The 21,206-nt window shown below is 47.0% G+C and overlaps 1 protein-coding gene across 2 annotated transcripts; it reads right to left on the bottom strand.

Annotated features, from left to right (window-relative positions):
• On the bottom strand, window positions 1,632–15,825 carry NEU2 (neuraminidase 2). Of its 2 annotated transcripts, none has more exons than XM_005678741.3 (3): window positions 15,767–15,825; window positions 5,320–5,524; window positions 1,632–3,511 (listed from the first exon to the last, which is right to left on the bottom strand). In XM_005678741.3, exons 2-3 carry the CDS (start codon window positions 5,518–5,520, stop codon window positions 2,573–2,575), a joined length of 1,140 nt encoding a protein of 379 aa, XP_005678798.2. In that variant the 5' UTR covers window positions 5,521–5,524; window positions 15,767–15,825; the 3' UTR covers window positions 1,632–2,572. The 2 variants fall into 2 exon arrangements, with proteins under 2 accessions (XP_005678798.2, XP_013818474.2); XM_013963020.2 differs by lacking the exon at window positions 15,767–15,825 and adding an exon at window positions 12,190–12,388.

Below are 21,206 nucleotides of genomic sequence, written 5' to 3' on the forward strand. Positions count from 1 at the left end.
AGCAGGCACACATTCACGTGTGTGTGTGTGTGTGTGTGTGTCTAAGGACACAAATTACAGTAAAAATTCAGTTTCACTGAATGTATCCTGGATTGGATCCCAGAACAGAAAAGGGACTTCGGTGAAAAAACTAGAGAAATCTGAATGAAGTCCAGAGGTTTAGTTAATAGTAATGTACCAGCAAAGCCTCTTCGTTTTGACAAATGTACCAGTTACATAAGATGACAATATTAGGGGAGACTGGGTGTAGGGTGTTCGGGAACACTGTTCTATCTTTGTAACTTTTCTGCAAATCTAAAATTATTCCCCCAAAAAGTTCATTAATAATATTCAGTCCGCCCCCAATTTTTTAATTAAAAATATTCACTTCCAAAGTTTTACAACCCTACACAATATATCGATGTGGAGGTTTAACTAACAAATCTACTGTCCAGTTCAGTGTTTATTTTATTATTGAGCTATAACACATACAGAGTGAGGTGCACAAACCTTGCCTTGTGCTCACAGCTCACTCTTTTTAACACATGGAATCACTCACCTTACCAGCACTAGATCGAGCAAGAGAAGGTCTCCAGCACCCAGAAGTCTCCTTCTAGCCCATGGCACCCCACTCCAGTACTCTTGTCTGGAAAATCCCATGGACGGAGGAGCCTGGTAGGCTGCAGTCCATGAGGTCACTAAGAGTCGGACACGACTGAGCAACTTCACTTTCACTTTTCACTTTCATGCATTGGAGAAGGAAATGGCAACTCGCTCCAGTGTTCTTGCCTGGAGAGTCCCAGGGACAGAGGAGCCTGGTGCGCTGCCGCCTATGGGGTCGCACAGAGTCGGACACGACTGAAGCGACTTAGCAGCAGCAGCAGCAGCCCATTTTTAGTGAACAGCTCTCTTCCACAGAGCTGGCCACTCCTGATTCATTTGGAAGATTGGTTTAGTCTGTTCTCGAATTTCATATTCATAAAATCACAAAGAGTGCACTCTTTCGAGTCAGTCTTTCACTCACACAGTGTCTGAAAATCAGCCGCGCTGCTGTGTGTAGCTGTTCCTTCTTTGCTGCTGTGCTGTCAATCAGTCGCAGAGTCGGTTCCAACTGTTTGCAACCCCATGAGCTGCAGCACGCCAGGCCTCCCCTGTCCTTCCCCATCTCCTGGAGTTTGCTCAAACTCATGTCAGACACGAGTAAAGCACTTAGCATGCAACTGCATGACCTCTGTGAAAGGAGAGTGTTTAAGAGAGCAATTTTTTCTTAAACTTTTTGTATTGGGGTTTTTGTTGTTTTCATTGATGGGGCTTTAGTCGCTAAGTTGTATCCAACTCTTTGTGACTCCATGGACTGCAGCACGCCAGGCTTCTCTGTCCTCCACTATCACCCAGAGTTGCTCAAACTCATGTACATTGAGTCAATGATGCCATCCAACCATCTCATCCTTTGCCACTCCCTTCTCCTCTTGCCCTAAATCTTTTGCAGTATCAGGGTCTTTTCCAACGAGTTGGCTCTTCCCATCAGGTGGCCAAAGTATTAAAGCTTCAGCATCAGTCCTTCCAATGAATATTCAGGGTTGATTTCCTTTAGGACTGACTGGTTTGATCTCCTTGCAGTCCAAGGGACTCTCAAGAGTCTTCTCCAGTACCACAATTTGAAAGCATCAGTTCTTCAGTGCTCAGCCTTCTTTATGGTCCAGCTCTCACATCCGTACCTGACTACTGGAAAAACCATAGCTGTGAATGTGACATTATTTGGAAAACAGTCCTTGCAGATGTAGTTAAATGAAGGGTCATTCTGGATTGTCCAGGTGGGCCCTAAGTGTCCTTAAAAGATACAGAAGAGAAAGCAGAGAGGAAGGAGGAGAGGGCTATGGGAAGACGGAGGCAGACCTGAAAGTGATGCAGCCACGAGCTAAGGGAGGCCTGGGCTCCTGGACGAGGCAGGGAAGGATGTGCCCCGTGCTCCCTTGGGGGGAGCACAGCCCTGTGAACACCTTGATTTGTGGCTTTTAGCCTCCGGAACTGTGAGAGAGTAATTTTCTGTTCTTTTAAGCCACTAAGTTGGTGGTACTTTTTTACAGCAGCCCTGGGAAACTTACACAAAAATATAAGCCAGCTTACTTTTCCCAGACCCTGCCTTACCTCCTTGCAAGGCCGTGTTCATGGTCCCTGCTCTAAATCATTGAGAATACACAGAGAGACGCACACAGACACACAAACGTACACACACGTCTCTGCTAATTTGCATCTTTGTCCCAGCCTGTGCCCAGGAACGTGATGAGCTAAGGAGAAATGGGGGGACTAGACAATTCATGGAGACCTGCAGCAAACCTCCAGGCTGACCCCAGGGGCCCCAAGAAGCCAGGTTCCTTCAGTTGCTGGGCTGAAAATAGAATCCTACAGGGAGGCTGAGACAACAGAGGAAAGGAGCCCAGTGGCAGACACACGCTAGGCACCCTTTTGATCACATGTTCAACAGAGGGAAGCAAGAGGTGGCCTCCCCAGTCCAGAGGGGCTTGGGCAGAAGAGAACCCCCAGCCCCTTGGTGGGCAAAGCCCTCGTGGGCAGCACCCAGCAGGCTCACCACTCACTGCAGCAAAAACTCAGCTGGGAAGGCTTGTTGCAGGGTGAACATGACAAAGACGATCTCCATGTAATCGTCCGATTCATACAAACACCCAAACAGGGGGGACCCATCAGGGCCGGTGCCCATGCTCTGCAGGTCTGAGTAAGCACAGCTGCCGGGGGCCAGCAGGGTGGGCTCTGACCAGGTTGCAGGCGCAGGGGACCACCGGTTGAGGTACACGCCCAGGTTGGATCTCTGCCGCGGGTCAGTCGGGTGGGTGTAGAGCAGCCACCAGTCTGGGGGTTCAGAGCCCACGTTGGGGCTGGGGAAGCTGACGATGCTCCCTTGGCAGCCGTGGGGGGGCTCCACCAGCTTCTGCACCCATTGAGTCTCCTTGAAATCCAGGCCGTTGTTGGCGCTCTGGGCCTGGACCCTGGCTCGGTGGGGGCTCCTCGCGTTCAGATACACCACCCTCTGTTGCCCATCTCTGACTTCAGCCACCTGGCACTCCAGGGTGTCCTGGCCCACAAAGCTCCCTCTCGCCCATGTGCGCCCGTGGTTGTGGCTGACCAAGCAGAAGGCAGAGGGGGAAGGCGCCTTCAGGCAGCAGTGGCTGCGGTAAGCATAGGCTGGCACCACCAGGCTCCGTGTCGGATTGCTCAGCTGCAGGCAGTGCCCAGGGCCTACCGCGAACGTGGCCCAGTCCTTGTGGGCTGAGGCAATGACAGAGTCCGTGAGGTCGGTAGGGGGGCTCCAGGACCTGCCGTGGTCTGGGCTGGTGACCTGACACAGCCGTGTCGCATTGACCCTGGTCTGAAGCTGGTGATGCTCCGACATCTGTCCGGGGATGGCGATGAAGAAGAGGAAAATGGTGCCCGTGGCCTCGTCATACAGGGGGCTTGGGTTCATGGACCGGTGGCCCTCCAGCTGGGCTTGGGAAACCGCCTCCTGTGAGTGCCACTGTGGGAGAGGAGAGGAGGAGAAGCACAGCCTGAAGAGGGCCTGTGACCGTGGCAAGGGGGGGCGCTCTGGGGGCAGGTGAGTTAGCATGAGGGGTCGTGGGGGAGAATTCTTGGTCTAGTGTTCATTCACCCTCACAACACTTCCCAGAGCGGGAGCCAGGGCTCCACCTCACTGCCTGCAAGATGACCCAACCCCACCCAATCCCTCTAGCACCCATCCAGGGCACCCATGACGTGCTAGACCTCAAGTACAAAGATGCTTGGGGCACCAGCCCTGCCCAGCTCTGTCCTGGATCCTTCAACTTAACAGCTCCATCCAGCTTCCCCTTCTTGAAAAGCAAAGCCTTAGGAATAACCAACGGTCTGCCAGGGTGGGACCGAGCGTGACAATCACCTCCCATCTTTTATACATCATACTGTTGGGACCTAACAAACGCCATGATAGGCTTCAGGGACTAAGGTAGGACTCACGGGAAAGGCTGAGTCATTGCCCAGTGAGGTCATCCCCGCGGATGCCAGGACTTGTCTAATCAGCATACTCCCCGTAACCTGGTTTGAGTTTATCAGGACGTAAAAGACATCCCCCTGCAGCCAATAGCCAATTAGTAAATACCAGGAAACCCCTGCAGCCAATAAAGATTAGCCAATTAGTAAATACTAGGAAACTCCTGCAGCCAATCAGCCCTTGCCAACTCTCTGTTCTAAAACCTATAAATGCTGCTGTAAATCTGGGCTCGGGGCTCCTTGCTCCACTCCACTGCGTTGGATGTGGCGGGAGCCCTAGCTCGAGCTAGAAATAAAACCCTTTCATGCTTTTGCGTTGCTGTGGACGTCTTATTCTCTCAGTTTTGGGGACTCGGACTCTGGGCATAACATTACTCGATTAATGCGGTCTGCCAGGGGGTAGCACCATGACCCTAGGACTCAGTGAGCTTCCATAGTCCCTGAGTCTCTGTCATAGATGCTGCCACTCTGCTGTCTATCCCTGCTCATTAAAGCAAGAACAGTGGAGTGGGTAGCCATGCCCTCCTCCAGGGGATCTTCCTGACCCAGGGATCAAACCGGCATCCCTGTGTCTCCTGCACTGGCAGGCGGGTTCTTTACCACTAGCACGGAAGCTCCTATTACTCAACAACCATCCCCCAGTGAGTGAGTCTAAGGGCAGACACGTGTTAAGGGTGTAACACCCATGCATGGTCTTATTTAATCCTAACCTCTAACTCCTGGGGCACAGATAGTACTGAGATAAGGTAGATGAGCCTCCCAAGGCCGTACTTCTGGTTAGCCGTGGAACCGGGACACGAACCCAGGTCCCTCTGCTTCAAACCCATGCTCTAAGCAACTACAAGGGAACAATGACCGCACAGTTAAGATAATAACAATATTAAATCCTTCATATGTGATAAGCCAGCCTTGGGGGTCTTCATCAGAATTACTTATCTACATGCTGGAACTTCAGGACCCAAGCAATTGCCCCAACCACCCACCCCAGGTTAATTTTGCTCGGAGGGTGAACTGCCTCCCAGGTAGGTGATGCTGAGCTGGTCTTCCCTCAGCAAATCAAGGATGTAGGGGAATCTTTCCAAAACCAGTTTCCCCCGCTGACTTGTACCAAAGCAGATGCCACCAGGCCAGCCAAACTTGCTCTGGGTGAACCCGTGTGAGATCCAGGCAATCACTGGGGGGTACCTTCTCTGTCCATCGCTGGTGGGTCCTCGAGCCTTCTGGCCCCCAGACCTCAGCCATCTAAGGGTGGGCTGGTCCCCATATGCCCAGCAGAGCGGCGGTACCCTTGTCCGGCCTTACCTGGACCTGGCGGGTGGACGTGTCGTAGCTTCCCCTGCGCAGGACAATGAGCTTGGCATGCTCATCCTTCTTGCTCGTCCGCTCTTCTGCAAAGGCCAGCAGGGTCTTCTGCTGAGGCAGGTAGAGCAGAGCTGGGATCCTGTAGACGAGGGCTCCCGACTGGAACACCCTCTCCCTCTGCAGGACAGGGCAGGACACCATGGCGCTGGAAGGGGACACAGGAAGCGAAGATGAGTCCCTGGCAGTCCCCTCCTGAGATGCGCCAGAGCCTCCCTCCCAGGCAGGTGCAGCTCACCCCTCGGGCCAGCCGACCACACTGGGGGCCTGTTCCCCTCCCACACAGGGTTCATCCCCCATTATTACTCGCCAAGCCCCTGTTCCCTCACCCTCATCTCCCTCCTATGGAATCTGGCAGCACCTCTGTCCATGAGGTGTTAGGAACAGCTATTTGGAAAAGCTCAAGGGATCCTCCAATAGCGACAAGAAAATGAAACTTAAGAAGAAGCATTTCAGGGGTCTTCCCTGGTGGTCTAGTGGCTAAGATTCCACGATTCCACTGCACGGGGCACAGGTTCGATCCCTGGCCAGGGAACTAAGATCCCACATGCCATGAAGGCGGAAATAAAAAGTCAACAAATAAACATATTAGGAAGTTTCCTGGTGGTCCCGTGATTGCGACTTTGCCTTCCAATACAGACAGTGCAGTTCAATTGCTGATCAGGGAGCTGAGATCCCACATGCCTCATGTCCAAAAACCCAACACATAAAAAAAAATACAGAGGCAATATTGTAATATGGGCTTCCCTATGGCTCAGTTGGTAAAGAATCTGCCTGCAGTGCAGGAGACCTGGGTTCAATCCCTGGATTCAGGAAGATCCCTGGAGAAGGAAATGGCAACCCACTCCAGTATTCTTGCCTGGAGAATCCCCATGGACAGAGGAGCCTGGTGGGCTACAGTTCATGGGGTCACAAAAGTCAGACACAACCTAGGGACTAAATAGCTGCCTCCAATATTGTAACAAGTTCAATAAAGACTTGAAAAATGGCTGCATTGAAAAAAATCTTAAAAAATTAAAAAAAAAAAAAGCATTTGGCTAAAAAGCGTGGCTTCCCTGGTGGCTCAGATGGTAAAGAATCTGCCTGCAATGCAGAAGACGCAGGTTCAATCCCTGACTCAGGAAGATCCCCAGAGGAGGCAATGGCAACCCGCTCCAGTATTCTTGCCTGGAGAACTCCATGGATGGGCCATAGGCTACAGTCCATGGCTACAGACCTGCCTGTGTGACTAACACAGACGAAAAGGGTGGCCAGGGCCAAAGGGAACTTGGTGACCGCGAATGACGTGAACTCCATTGGTGCTGGGCCACCTGGGGCCCCTTCAGGGGGCTGAAAAGAGCTTCCTCCTGGTCACACTGCAGGAAGGACTGATTCTGATGACTGGCCTGCCCAGAATCTACAGACCTGATCCCCTTGTCCTGACTGATGCTCTAAAGCATCCCAGCTCCAGGGCTCCCCATGGGCTGAGCCAGAGCGTCCTTCAGATTCTCAGCCCAGCTTCTCCCTCTGCACAAGCCCCACCATCCTCCCTTCCTTTCAATGGGACTGACCCCAGGAGGTTCCCCTATAAACATTCTGCATTAGAGCTTGCTTTCTGGGGAGTCCCACCTGTGATGTGAGTCTGGGGAGGGAAGTAGGAAGCAAGGTGAGGTCTGAGTCAAATGGCCTCCTCTGCACACCCTTTACAGTTCAGTTCAGTTGCTCAGTTATGTCCGACTCTTTGTGAGCCCATAGAGTGCAGCGTGCTGGGCTTCTCTGTCTACCACCAACTCCTGGAGCTTGCTCAAATGCATGTCCATTGAGTTGGTGATGCCATCCAACCATCTCATCCTCTGTCGTCCCCTTCTCCTCCTGCCTTCAATCTTTCCCAGCATCAGAGTCTTTACCATTAAGTCAGTTTTTCAGTTCTTCGCATCAGGTGGCCAAAGTATTGGAGCTTCAGCTTCAGCATCAGTCCTTCCAGTGACTGATTTCCTTTAGGATTGATTGCTTTGATCTCCTTGCTGCCCAAGGGACTCTCAAGAGTCTTTCCAACACCACAGTTAAAAGCATCAATTCTTCAGCGCTCAGCTTTTTTTATTGTCCAACTCTCATATCCATATACGACTACTGGAAAAACCGTAGCTTTGACTAGATGGACCTTTTTTGGTAAAGGAATGTCTCTGCTTGTTAATATGCTCTTTAGGTTGGTCATAGCTTTTCTTCCAAGGAGCGAGCATCTTTTAATATCATGGCTGCAGTCACCATCTGCAGTGATTTTGCATCCCCACAAAATAAAGTCCATCACTGTTTCCATTGTTTCCTCATCTATCTGCCATGAAGTGATGGGACCAGATGCCATCATCTTTGTTTTTTGAATGCTGAGTTTTAAGCCAAAATTTTCAATCTCTTCTTTCACTTTCATCAAGAAGCTCTTTAGTTCCTCTTTGCTTTCTGCCATAAGGGTGATATCATCTGCTTATCTGAGGTTATTGATATTTTCCCAGAAATCTTGATTCCAGCTAGTGCTTTATCCAGCCCAGCATTTTACATGATGTACTCTGTATATAAGTTAAATTAGCAGGGTAACCATATACAGCCTTGATGTACTCCTTTTCCAATTTTGAGCCAGTATGTTGTTCCATGTCCAGATCTAACTGTTACTTCTTGACCTGCATACAGATTTCTCAGGAGGCAAGTAAAAGCAGTCTGGTATTCCCATCTCTTTAAGAATTTTCTGCAGTCTGTTGTGATCTACACAGTCAAAGGCTTTAGCCTAGTCAGTGAAGCAGAAGCAGATGTTTTTACGGAATTCTCTTGCTTGCTTTTCTATGATCCAACAGGTGTTGGCAATTTGATCTTTGGTTCCTCTGCTTCTCTAAGTCCAGCTTGAACATCTGGAAATTTCTCAGTGCATGTACTGTTGAAGCCTGGCTTGGAAAATTTTGAACCTTTCTTTACTAGTGTGTGAGATGAGCACAATTGTGCGGTAGTTTGAACATTCTTTGGCATTGCCTTTCTTTGGGATTGAAATGAAAACAGACCTTTTTCAGTCCTGTGGCCACTGCTGAGTTTTCCAAATTTGCTGGCATATTGAGTGCAGCACTTTCACAGCATCATCTTTTAGGATCTGAAATAGCTCAGCTGGAATTACATCATCTCCACTAGCTTTGTTATTAGTGATGTTTCCTAAGGCCTGCTTGACTTTGCACTCCAGGATGTCTGGCTCTAGGTGGGTGAACACACCATTGTGGTTATCTGGGTCATTCAGATCTTTTTTGTACAGTTCTTCTGTGTATTCTTGTCACCTCTTCTTAACATCTTCTGCTTCTGTTAGGTCCCCACTATTTCTGCCCTTTATTGTGCCCCTCTTTGCATGAAATGTTCCCTTGGTATCTCTAGTCTTTCCCATTCCCATGTTTTCCTCTGTTTCTTTGCACTGATCAGTTAGGAAGGTTTTCGTATCTCTCCTTGCTATTCTTTGGAACTCTGCATTCAGATGGATGTATCTTTTCTTTTCCCCTTTGCCTTTTGCTTCTCTTCTTTTCTCAGCTATTTGTAAGGCCTCTTCAGACAACCATTTTGCCTTTTTGCATTTCTTTTTCTTGGGAATGGTTTTGATCACAGCCTCCTGTACAATGTTACAAACCTCCATCCATAGTTCTTCAGGCACTCTGTCTATCAGATCTAATCCCTTGAATCTATTTGTCACTTCCACTGTATAAATTGTGAGAGATTTGATTTAGGTCATATCTGAATGGTCTAGTGGTTTTCCCTACTTTCTTCAATTTTAATCTGAATTTTTCAATAAGGAGTTCATGATCTAAGCCACAGTCAGCTCCCAGTCTTGTTTTTGCTGACTGTATAGAGCTTCTGTTGCAAAGAATATAATGAATCTGATTTCAGTACTGACCATCTGGTCAAATTGGGGAGGAGTTGAGCATGTCCAGTTTAAAGTAGTCTGAACTGATTTCCGCAGCCTCTGTGACTGTTTTCTGGGTTCCTCTTTCAGACCCTAATCTCCTGTAGGGCGGGGACAATTGATTCATTCATATTGCAAAACTGTATTGTGTTCTTGCCTTGTGTCAGGAACTTGGGATGCTTCGTGGATGAAACAGAGATCCCAGCCTTGTGAAGTTTCTGTTCTAGCAGGGATGAGTGGGTTATTATTATTGCCCCAAACCAAACAGTCATCACTAGGGCTGAGACCTGTCCAAGGACCTGACAAGGATAGCCTTATGTGACCTCACAAATGCCCACAAATGCCTTGTACTGTAAAACCTGTGAGGCTGACGATGACGCCCCTGTGTGAGAGATGTTGACGTGGAGTGGGAAGGCTGTGGATACATGCTCACTCCAGCCCCTATGGGCTGCTGGTGTAAGCATGTGTCATGTGTGTACGTAGAACCAAAGCTGGCACAGGATGGGGCTTCCCAGGTGGCACTAGTGGTAAAGAATCCACCTGTCAGTGCAAGAGATGGCTTTGATCCCTGGGCTAGGAAGACCCCCTGGAGTAGGCAGTGGCAACTCACTCCAGTATTCTTGCCCGGAAAACTCCACGGACAGAGGAACCTAGAGGGCTATAGTCTGTGGGGTTGCAAAGAGTCAGACTGAGCATGTATATGCCCTGGCACAGGACAGGGGAGTGGGGAGGAAAAGGGGAACCCCAGCGTCTGCTTAAGAATTCTTCTCCATCCTCAGCCACTCAGTGAGGGCCCAAACACACACACCCACCAGCAACACCAGCTCCCAAACATCTTTGTAATAATAACAGCAAATACTTCAGTGGCTCTTCCAAAGTGCTAGACATTCTTTAAGTACCCTACAATAACTTTTAAATGTTTTGTAAATTTTATCTACAGACTCTATTGCTTACAATACAAATTACAACTATCCATTCATTTAATCCTCATGACATCCCCATGACATAGACACTATTATCATCCCATTGTACAGATGGGGAAACCGAGTTCACTCAACCCTCCAGTGTCTGAGCTGGAGCTAAAAACACTTCTAACCCCGTGCAATACTGCCTCCAAGAGGAGTTCTGGAAAATGCCATCTCCCTGCATCTCATGACATTTCCAGTGATGCCTCACGTAGTTAGCTGGCCCACTGGACCCTCTTCTATCTCCAAACTAGCAGCGACCTCCAACTGGCCTAGTGGGAAGAGAACTGAATCAGCAGTCAAAAACTCAGAATCTGGTGGTAGGTCCACTCCTAAGAGGTGTGTGAAAAACAGTGAAATTGAAAGTTGCTCAGTTGTGTCTGACTCTTTGAGACCTCATGGACTATACTGTCCATGGACTGTTCCAGGCCAGAGTACTGAAGTGGGTAGCCTTTCCCTTCTCCAGGGGATCTTCCCAAACCAGGGTTCGAACCCAGGTCTCCCTCATTACAGCTGGATTCTTTACCAGCTGAGCCACAAGGGAAGCCCAAGAATACTGGGATGGGTAGCCTAACCCTTCTCTAGCAGATCTTCCCAACCCAGGAATCAAACCAGGGTTTCCTGCATTGTAGGCAGAGTCTTTACCAACTGAGCTATGTGCATCTTTGGGTAAAAATCCACCTTCCTAGGTACTCTCCCCACCTGGCAAGAAGGGAGCTGTAGGGGTGTCTCGTGGTCCCGCTGTCTCCAGGGAGGGGGCTGAACAAGGACCTGACTCCTGGGGGAGGGGAAGGTCTTCAGCACAACCCAGTCTGACCCATGGCATCAGGCAATCAGAGAGAGGGCAGTGTTCGACGGTTGAACTTCAAGAAGCCGCCGTTTCAGAGGTCAAAAATAGAGGCATAGCAGCGATTCAGAAAGTCCCACCTGAAGCTACAGCAGCTGCTGCAGTTTGTGGCCTTGTGGGTGCTGAGCCCAGAGAAAAACATCTTATAACTGACACTCACTTGTCTCCACGTGGCATCTCAGAAGCGGGGATGCTGAGAAGTAGAGCAGGGAGGCAGCGGGTGGATTTGGCCTGGCTCTGCTGGATTCCAGAACCTGCAGCCCTAACCACTGGGACTGCCCAGCAAAAGACATAGAGCCGGGACTCTGAGGCCTGAAAGCCTTGCTCAGAAAAAGGCCAGCAGTAGAGGATCCCTGCCTGCCTCTCTCCCTCTCCCATTGGGAACACAACCTCACAGGCACCATCCAGATCCAGGGGCCCCGTCACCAGCATTCACTTGCCCACTTTCAGAAGATGCTTTCACAGTTTATAAATCCTGTGTGTCCCTTCTGTGTGCCAAGAAACAGGTGAACAGATGGGTCCTAGTCCCTGCCCTCCGGGAGCCCAAAACAATGAGAGCCAGTAAATCTGAGGAGCAGGAGAGAGGACCCTGCAGCCTTCCCAGAGGAAGAGCCTTGACTTTGGGGCAGGTTGGGGTGGAACATTTGCTCCTGGCTACCATGTTGAAATAATGCCTCTCTCCAAAACAGGCAGCTGTAGGCACCTCATCTGCCAACAACACTGGCAGAGCCAGGCAGTGGGGCAGGAGCCTGAAGCTTGGGCAGCCTCTCCTAAAAAGACCACACTTCCAGAGGACCCCAACACTTTTGCTCAGGTCCAGCTTGCCAGGATTCCCAACCCAAAATGAGAGGACATCTCTCCACACCCTGCCACTGAGCATCGATCTGCAAGTTCAGACCATCGATAAATCATGGGCAGAATTAGGGGCTCTCCTGAGATGAGCCTTCTTCCCATGTTCCCCATCTGACATGTCCTCTGGACACCCTGAGAACAGAGCAGATGCTGTTATCTAAGGGTTGAGGGGCCATGAGCTAGCCGGATCTTTAAAATCACCATGGCCTTCAGCATCCCCAAGAATCCCACCCTCACTCCACGATTACCTGGTACAGAAGAGCTCTGACTTATGCCAACAAAGAAACAGGTGGATCAACTAGTTGAGAAAGTCGTGCCTCGAGGAGTGTGTTCCAATTTGGATCCCAAGGATCTGGGTGGGAAGACAGGGGTGTGAGCAGAGGCCGTGGGGACCTAGCTTCTAGAACAGGGCAACTCTCGTATCCTCCAGCCTCACCTGGAGCCTCAAGGCCGCCTCTGTCGAGCTCGTGCCTATAAACACCTACAGGAGGCAGGGACCTCTCCGCCCACTCACCTGCTCCCGGTGTGCAGGCCCAGCCTTGACCTAGTTAGGATGTTGTCTCTCATGAGTCAGGAAGCAATCTGCCTAGTTCGCTCCACAGTCTTGCTGAATCAGAATGAGCCACAGGAAGCCTGAGCCAAGCTCGCCCCTTGAATGAAACTAGGGCCCGGGAGGGTCTGGAAGGGCAGCAATAGGGAAGTGGAGGGGTTGGAGCTTGGGAGGACACAGCTCCCCTTCAGGCTCTGCAGCTGGGTGAGTGGGACTTCCTGACCTCTTGGGACCTCAGTTTCCTCCTCTGAAAAATTAAAGCAAAAATAGCACAGTGGGCTCCGAGCCTGCATGAGTGCAGACCAGACACCTCGTGGGCTACTACCACCCAGAATCCAGAGTGTTTCTAGATGGACCTAGAGATTATCAGACCACATGAAGTCAGACAGAGAGAGACAAGTATCCTATGATATTGCTTATAAGTGAAATATTTTTTAAAAAGGGTACAAATGATCTTATCCACAAAACAAATACAAAATAGAGTTACAAACATAGAGTACAAACTTATGATTTCCAGGGTGTAAGGGAGTGGAGAGGGATAAATTGGGAGATTGGGATTGACATACACATGCTACTATATATAAAATATAAAGTATATAAACTATGTGTGTATTAAGTCGCTTCTCTTGTGTCTGACTCCATGGACCGTAGCCTGCTAGGCTCCTCTGTCCATGGGGATCTTCCAGACCCAGCAATCGCACCCATGTCTCTTGGCCCTTGGTAGCTCAGTTGGTAAAGAATCTACCATTGGTAAAGAATGCAGAAGACCCATTTGATTCCTGGGTCGGGCAGATCTGCTGGAGAAGGGATAGGCTACCTACTCCAGTATTCTTGGGCTTCCTGGTTGACTCAGACAGTAAAGAATCCACCTACAATGTGGGAGACCTGGGTTCGATCTGTGGGTTTGGAAGATACCCTGGAGAAGGGAATGGCTACCCACTCCAGTATTCTGGCCTGGAGAATTCCATGGACTGAATAGCCCATGGGGTCGCAAAGAGTCGGACACGACTGAGCGACTGTCACAGCTCATGTCTCCTGAATTGGCAGGTGGGTTCTTTACCATTAGCGCCACCTAGGAAGCCATTTAAAAATAGATATATATAGATATAATATATAAACTTCATATAAAATATATAAAAATACAAATATATATTAATCAGTTCAGTTCAGTCGTTCAGTCATGTCCAACTGTTTGTGACCTCATGGACTGCAGCACACCAGGCCTCCCTGTCCATCACCAACTCTCAGAGCTTACTCAAACTCATGTCCATCGAGTTGGTGACACCATCCAACTATCTCCTCCTCTGTCGTCCCCTTCTCCTCCTGCCTTCAATTTTCCCCAGCATCAGGGTCTTTTCCAATGAGTCAGTTCTTCACATCAGGTGACCAAAGTATTGGAGTTTCAGCTTCAGCATCAGTCCTTCCAGTGAATATTCAGGACTGATTTCCTTTAGGATGGACTGGTTGGATCTCCTCACAGTCCAAGGAACTCTCAAGAGTCTTCTCCAACACCACAGTTCAAAAGCATCAGTCCTTCAGTGCTTAGCCTTCTTTATTGTCTAACTCTCACATCTGTGACGACAACTGGAAAAACCATAGCTTTGACTAGACACACCTTTGTTGACAAAGTAATATCTCTGCTTTTTAATATGCTGTCTAAGTTGGTCATAGCTTTTCTTCCAAGGAGTAAGCGTCTTTGAATTTCATGGCTGCAGTCACCATCTGCGGTGATTTTGGAGCCCAAACAATAAAGTCTGTCACTGTTTCCACTGTTTCCCCATGAATTTACCATGAAGTGATGGGACTGGATGCCATGATCTTAGTTTTCTGAATGTTGAGTTCTAAGCTAACTTTTTCACTCTACTCTTTAATTTTCATCAGGAGGCTTTTTAGTTCCTCTTTGCTTTCTGTCATAAGGTGGTATCATCTGCATATCTGAGGTTATTGATATTTCTCCCAGAAATCTGATTCCAGCTTGTGCTTCATCCAGCCCAGTGCTTCTCCTGATGTATTCTGTATATAAGTAAATAAGCAGGGTGACAATATACAGCCTTGCAGTACTCCTTTCAAAATTTAAAACCAGTCTGATGTTCCATGTCCAGTTCTAACTATTGCTTCTTGACCTGCATACAGATTTCTCAGGAGGCAGGTCAGGTGGTCTGGTATTCCCATCTCTTGAAGAATTTCCCACAGTTTGTTGTGATCCATATAGTCAAAGGCTTTGGCATAGTCAATAAAGCAGAAGTATATGTTTTTCTGGAACTCTCTGGCTTTTTTGATGATCCAGTGGATGTTAGCAATTTGATGTCTGGTTCCTCTGCCTTCTCTATATCCAGCTTCAACATCTGGAAGTTCTTGGTTCATGTACCTTTGAAGGCTGGCTTGGAGAAGTTTGAGCCATTACTTTGCTAGCGTGTGAGATGAGTGCAAATGTGCGGTATTCTGAACACCCTTTGGCATTGCCTTTCCTTGGGATGGAATGAAAACTGACCTTTTCCATTCCTGTCTCCACTTCTGAGTTTTCCAAATTTGCTGGCATATTGAGTGCAGCACTTTAACAGCATCATCTCTGCATATAATTTATAAAATAGATAAGTAATAAAGACCTACTGTATAGCACAGGGAACTCTACTGAATACCCTGTAATAACCTATATGGGAAAAGTAGCTACAAATGACGGATATATGTAAATATATAACTGAGTCACTTTGCTTCACACCTGAAACTAACACAACACTGTAAATAAACCAGACTCCAGTGAAAAAGAATTTTTAGACAAAGAGCATTTCTGATGCATCACTGATGAGCCATCAGTGCTTTTCGTCAGTCGAGTGAATGGCTGGTGCCGCCTTCCCAGGCAGAGCCAATGATGTGAGGATTACATGTGAAAAGTCATCCACATCTCTTAGCCCAGCATCTGGCATATGGCAGGGACCCGCTAGATGCTAGTGCCAGGCAAGGAGCCCTTTCCTTCTGTACCCACCGCAACCAAGCCTAAGGCTCCATGGGCCGTGAAGATGAGTCATTTGCTGGCCCAAGCCAGAAGATATAACCCTTATCACCCCAGTTCATAACCATCATAGGGGAGGCTGCAGGAATTAGAAATGTCAAAAGGCAGCCCCATTCAGGTCAAAGTGCTTTCTTGCCTCAGTCTAGACTCGGGGTGAGGGCAGTCTCTGTAATGCCTCTGGACACACAGAGGAGGGAGTCCCCCTCCCTTCTCTGGACACAGTCCTTTCTCAGCATCTTTAGCTCAGAGTCAAGTGCAGACATACCTTGTCACCTCTCTCCTGGGAGGTCGGCTCCTGGTTCTGGGCCCTCTTGTCCCTGCTCTGGTCTAGCCTCTCATTAGTTCTCAAAGACAAGGTCACCTGGCTTCAAAGTTTATCTTTGAAAGCCCCACCCACAATCCAGCCCACATGAAGGTCCAGTGAACTCGCACCTCCAGCTCTGACTCACTCTCCACCGGACGTTCATGAATCCCCTTGAAGTGGATGCCTTTACCTTCTTGTTTTTCTCCTGCTAATTCACTGGGCTGCAGAAAGGGGTTCTTTAAAGTGGGTTAAGTGCAGGAGTACTGACTCATTGCAGAAACTGTGACATATCAATAAAATGGGGTATTGCTGTTTAGTCACCCAGTCATGTCTGACTCTTGCTGCCTCGTGGACTGTAGCCCGCCAGGCTCTTCTGTCCATGGGATTCTCCAGGCAAGAATTCTGGAGTGGGTTGCCATTTCCTTCTCCGGGAGATCTTGCCAACCCAGATATTAAACCTTCGTCTCTTGCACGGGCAGGTAGATTCTTTACCACTGAGCCAACAGGGAAGCCCAAGGCACCAATTAACTAAAATCATGCTTTGAAGACTAGACAATGTGTGAGAAAATGCTGGGATGGTGTAAAGTATAAAAAATAGGATACATGACAGTATATAAGACAGGATCCCACTCTTGCAAATGAGTATATTGTCTACTCAAAATTAACATTAAAAATAAACAAAAACCCTATGAAAAAAATGTATTGCTACAGTGCCAAAACTTAGCATGGTACTTGGAATAAAATAGATATTTAGTAAATGTCTGTTGAATTTAGAATGAATAAATAAATATTTTCAGTAATTAATGTTTACCAGGAGAATGACCAATGATGTTTATTTACTTCCTTGTACTGTTTCAGGCACACATGGATTTTATTATTAGGTTAAAAGTAATGGTAAATATAAAGTGAAAGGCTTTAAATGTGGCTGGATAATGCCTATTAACTTCATTCTGGCCAGATCATCAAGTAGGGAAATAGGCTTTCAAAAGGGCCTAAAGAACCTGTAAAAATGGACTTGACTCAGCATGCAAATTCAGCTTACATTTGGCTCCAAAGGACTGACTGATGAAGGGTTCAAAAGTATTTGTTCAACACATCTTACGTAGCCACGCTCACCTGGGCAGGAGATGGAGAGGGAGGCCGCAGAGATGCTCCCAGGGCTCCGAGCGCTTCTTATTTATGTGGGGAAACCAGCTGAGCCCACAGGGAACAGAGGCCAGTAACGACGGGGGTACGGCGGTGCCAGGCGGACTGTGACGGTGGCAGTGATGAAGGGTGAGGGGAGAGGCGAGGACAGAAGGAGGCCTGGAGACTTCCTGGGCCCAGCCTGGGCCGGGAGGAGCCAAATGCACACGGCAGAGCCGGAAGACCTCAGCAGGCGAGCACAGAGCACCCAGCGGGCTCCTCCACTGGAGAAGGTGGGAGAGGATGCCCGGAGACGAGCTGTATGGAGACGGTGGGTGCGGGGGGGCACCCGGCTTGGCAGGGCCATCAGAGCTTTGAATGTAGTCCGTTTCCTCTCTGCTGGCTTTCATGATTCTCCTCTCTCTTTCATGTTCTGCAGTCCCAGTACAGCTCGTCCAGGCGTGAATTTATTTACCTCGTCTAGGACTCAGCACACTTTCTCAAACTCAGAACGTGTGTCTTTCTTCAGTTCTGAAAAATTCCTCAGTCATTCATGCTTTGAAAGCTGCCTTTTTCCCAACCTCTCTTCTATCCTTCAGAACAGCCTATTAAATGCAAATTGAGTTTTCTTGATTTAGTCACCAAATGTCTTTTGACTTATTTTTCATCTCTTTGCCTCCTGGTGCTTTATTCTGTGTGATTTTCTCAGATATACCTTCCAAATTACTAAATCTAAAATCGTGCCTAGCCAAGATTTTTTTAAATGCAATGTTTTTTTATTTCTGTGATTTCTACTTAGTTCTTTGAATTCACTTTTAAAAAAAAAAATTAATTTCCTCGGCACTAAAAAGAAATGAACCAACAAGTCTTTGAAAAGACATGGAGGGACCTTAAATATATATTACTAAGTGAAAGCAGCCAGTCTGAAAAGGCTACATACTGTATAATTCCAACTATATGACATTTGGGAAAAGGCAGATTAGGGAGACAGTAAAAAGGCCAGTGGTTGCCAGGTCTCACGGAAACAGGGGTAGGTAATGAATGGGAGAGGCATGGATGATTTTTAGGGCAGTGAAAATACTCTGTATGATATCATATGATAGACGTATGTCATTATTCATTTGTCCAAGCCTATGCAAAACCAAGAGTGAACTATAAAGTAAACTATGCACTTGGGGGTGATTATGACATGTCAGTGCAGGTTCATCAGTGATAACAAAGGCCCTGCTCTGGCGGGGTGGAAGGTTGATAATGGGGGAGGCTGTGCGTGAATGGGGGCCAAAAGGCATATGGGAACTTTCTGTACTTTCCACTGGATCTTGCTGTGAACCTAAAATTGATCTAGAAAGTAACATCTTAGCTTTAAAAACATGATTTCTTATTCTTGTTTTATAGATTTTATTCCTTTATTTCTTTAAGCACCTAAGGATACTTATTTTTTAAGTCTTTTATATTCTAGTACTTCCATTTCCCCATGGGTCAACTCTCTTATTGTTGTGGGATACTTTCCTTCATATCGGACTTGCCCAGATATTTTATAATTGTATGTATGTGAGCTCCCCCTCAGTGGGGACGCCTTTCTGGGTGTGGTGGTGGAGCTGTTCCCACTAGTGCCCTGGATTGTGAATGCCTTCCCTAGGTGTCCCTGTGTAAGTCTCAAGGGTTCACTGTTTCTCAACTGTCTCTCTCAGTTTCTGTCTTAGACTTTCTGTTCTCCATGAGTGGTGAAAGTTTGGGCTACAGGAGCAAAACCAAATTATCCTCAGTTTCTAGAGGATTTTATTTCTATTCAGGGCCTGTACATTTTTAAAAAATTTCTGAGCCATAATTTCTCTCTAAACTTCTTGCTGTGTTCAGGTCCAAAGGCTTTGACTCTTATCCCCTCATAGCTGTTAAATTAAAAGACAAACATGGAAGTGAGAGTCCCTCTGGCCATGCAAGTAACAGTCCCTAAAAAATGATACATCTGAGATAGATATAGAATGACTTAAGAATAACTTATTTATTTAAGGCACTGGACATGAAAGATTATTTATCTTTCTTGCTCTTGGGACCAAATATATATTTATATCACATATATATGATTTTATATTTTTTCCAGCATTTCTGTGTGTCTAGGAAATTTCATGTGATCTTGGACAAGCTACTAATATTTAATGTCTACATGTCTGGCCTTCTCATCATAGGACTTTAATGATGACTAAACAAGATAATTCATGTAAGGTGCTTAGAACAAAACCTGGCCTGGGTGCGGTCAATAAATATCATAGCAATATTTCCTGCTTCAGCTCATTTCTTTTTCTTGACCAGAACTGGATGCTCACCTCTATATACTTCAAATATTTTTTAAAATAACCACAACATTTTTTTTTAACCTCAATCTTTTAACTGCCTCTCCCTTCCCCACCCCCACAGCAAACTCAATACAGTAACTTATTAATCTTAAAAGAAATCCTCTTACAATGAATTAAACTTACTACACTTGAATATTCAACTTCTGCTAATGAACAATTATAACAACTACTTTAAAATAATTGGTTTATGATGATTAAATCCATGAATGATTTACCAAAAATTGTTGCCCAGAAATCATGCAAAGATGAGCAGAAATTGTATGCACCTAACAGAAGCAGAAGATATCAACAAGAGGTGGCAAAAATACACAGAAGAACTATACAAAAAAAATCTTCATGACCCAGATAACCACGATGGTGTGATCACCCACCTGGAACCAGACATCCTGGAGTGCAAAGTCAAATGGGCCTTAGGAAGCATCACTATGAACAAAGCTAGTGGAGGTGATGGAATTCCAGGTGAGCTTTTTCAAATCCTAAAAGATGATGCTATGAAAGTGTTGTACTCAATATGCCAGCAAATTTGGAAAACTCAGCAGTGGCCACAGGACTGGAAAAGGTCAGTTTTCATTCCAATCCCAAAGAAAGGCAATGCCAAAGAATGTTCATGCTACTGCACAATTACACTAATCTCACCTGCTAGGAAAGTATTGCTCAAAATTCTCCAAGCCAGGCTTCAAAGGTACATGAACCAAGAACTTCCAGATGATGAAGCTGCATTTAGAGAAGGCAGAGGAACCAGAGATCAAATTGCCACCATCCACTGGATCATTGAAAAAGCAAGAGAGTTCCAGAAAAACATCGGCTTTATTGACTATGCCAAAGCCTTTGACTGTGAGGATCACAACAATCTGTGGAAAATTCTGAAACAGATGGGAATACCAGACCACCTGACCTGCCTCCTGAGAAATCTATATGCAGGTCAAGAAGCAACAGTTAGAACCAGATGTAGAACAACAGACTGGTTCCAAATCGAGAAAGGAGTACATCAAGGCTGTATATTGTCACCCTGCTAATTTAACTTCTATGCAGAGTACATCATGAGAAACGTTGGGCTGGAAGAAGCACAAGCTGGAATCAAGATTGCCAGGAGAAATATCAGTAACCTCAGATATGTAGATGACACCACCCTTATGGTAGAAAGTGAAGAGGAACTAAAAAGCCTCTTGATGAAAAAGAAAGAGGAGAGTGGAAAAGTTGACTTAACACTCAACATTCAGAAAACTAAGATCATGACATCCGGTCCCATGACTTCATGGCCAACAGATGGGGAAACAATGGAAATAGTGGGAGACTTTATTTGGGGGGGGGGTTCAAAATCAGTGCAGATGGTGACTGCAGCTATGAAATTAAAAGATGCTTGCTCCTTGGAATAAAAGCTGTGACCAACCTAGACAGCATATTAAAAAGCAGAGACATTCCTTTACCAACAAAGGTCCATCAAGTCAAAGCTATGGTGTTTCCAGTAGTCATGTGTGGGTGTAAGAGTTGAACTATAAAGAAAGCTGAGTGCCGAAGAATTGATGCTTTTGAACTGTGGTGTTGAAGAGGACTCTTGAGAGTTCCTTGAACTGTGAGGAGATCCAACCAGTCCATCCTAAAGGAAATCAGTCCTGAATATTCATTGGAAGGACTGATGCTGAAGCTGAGACTCCAAAACTTTGGCCACCTGATTCAAAGAACTGAATTATTGGAAAAGACCCTGATGCTGGAAAGATTGAAGGTAGGAGAAGAAGGTGATGACAGAGGATGAGATAGTTGGATGGCATCACCAACTTGATAGACATGAGTTTGAGCAGTCTCCAGGTGTTGGTGATGGACAGGGAAGCCCGGTGTGCTGCAGTCCATGGGGTCACAAAGAGTTGGACACCACTGAACGACTGAACTGAACTGATTGCCTGGAAAATACCACAAAAGCTCTG

The sequence above is a fragment of the Capra hircus genome, chromosome 3, assembly GCF_001704415.2.
Source record: "Capra hircus breed San Clemente chromosome 3, ASM170441v1, whole genome shotgun sequence".
NCBI lineage: Eukaryota > Metazoa > Chordata > Mammalia > Artiodactyla > Bovidae > Capra > Capra hircus.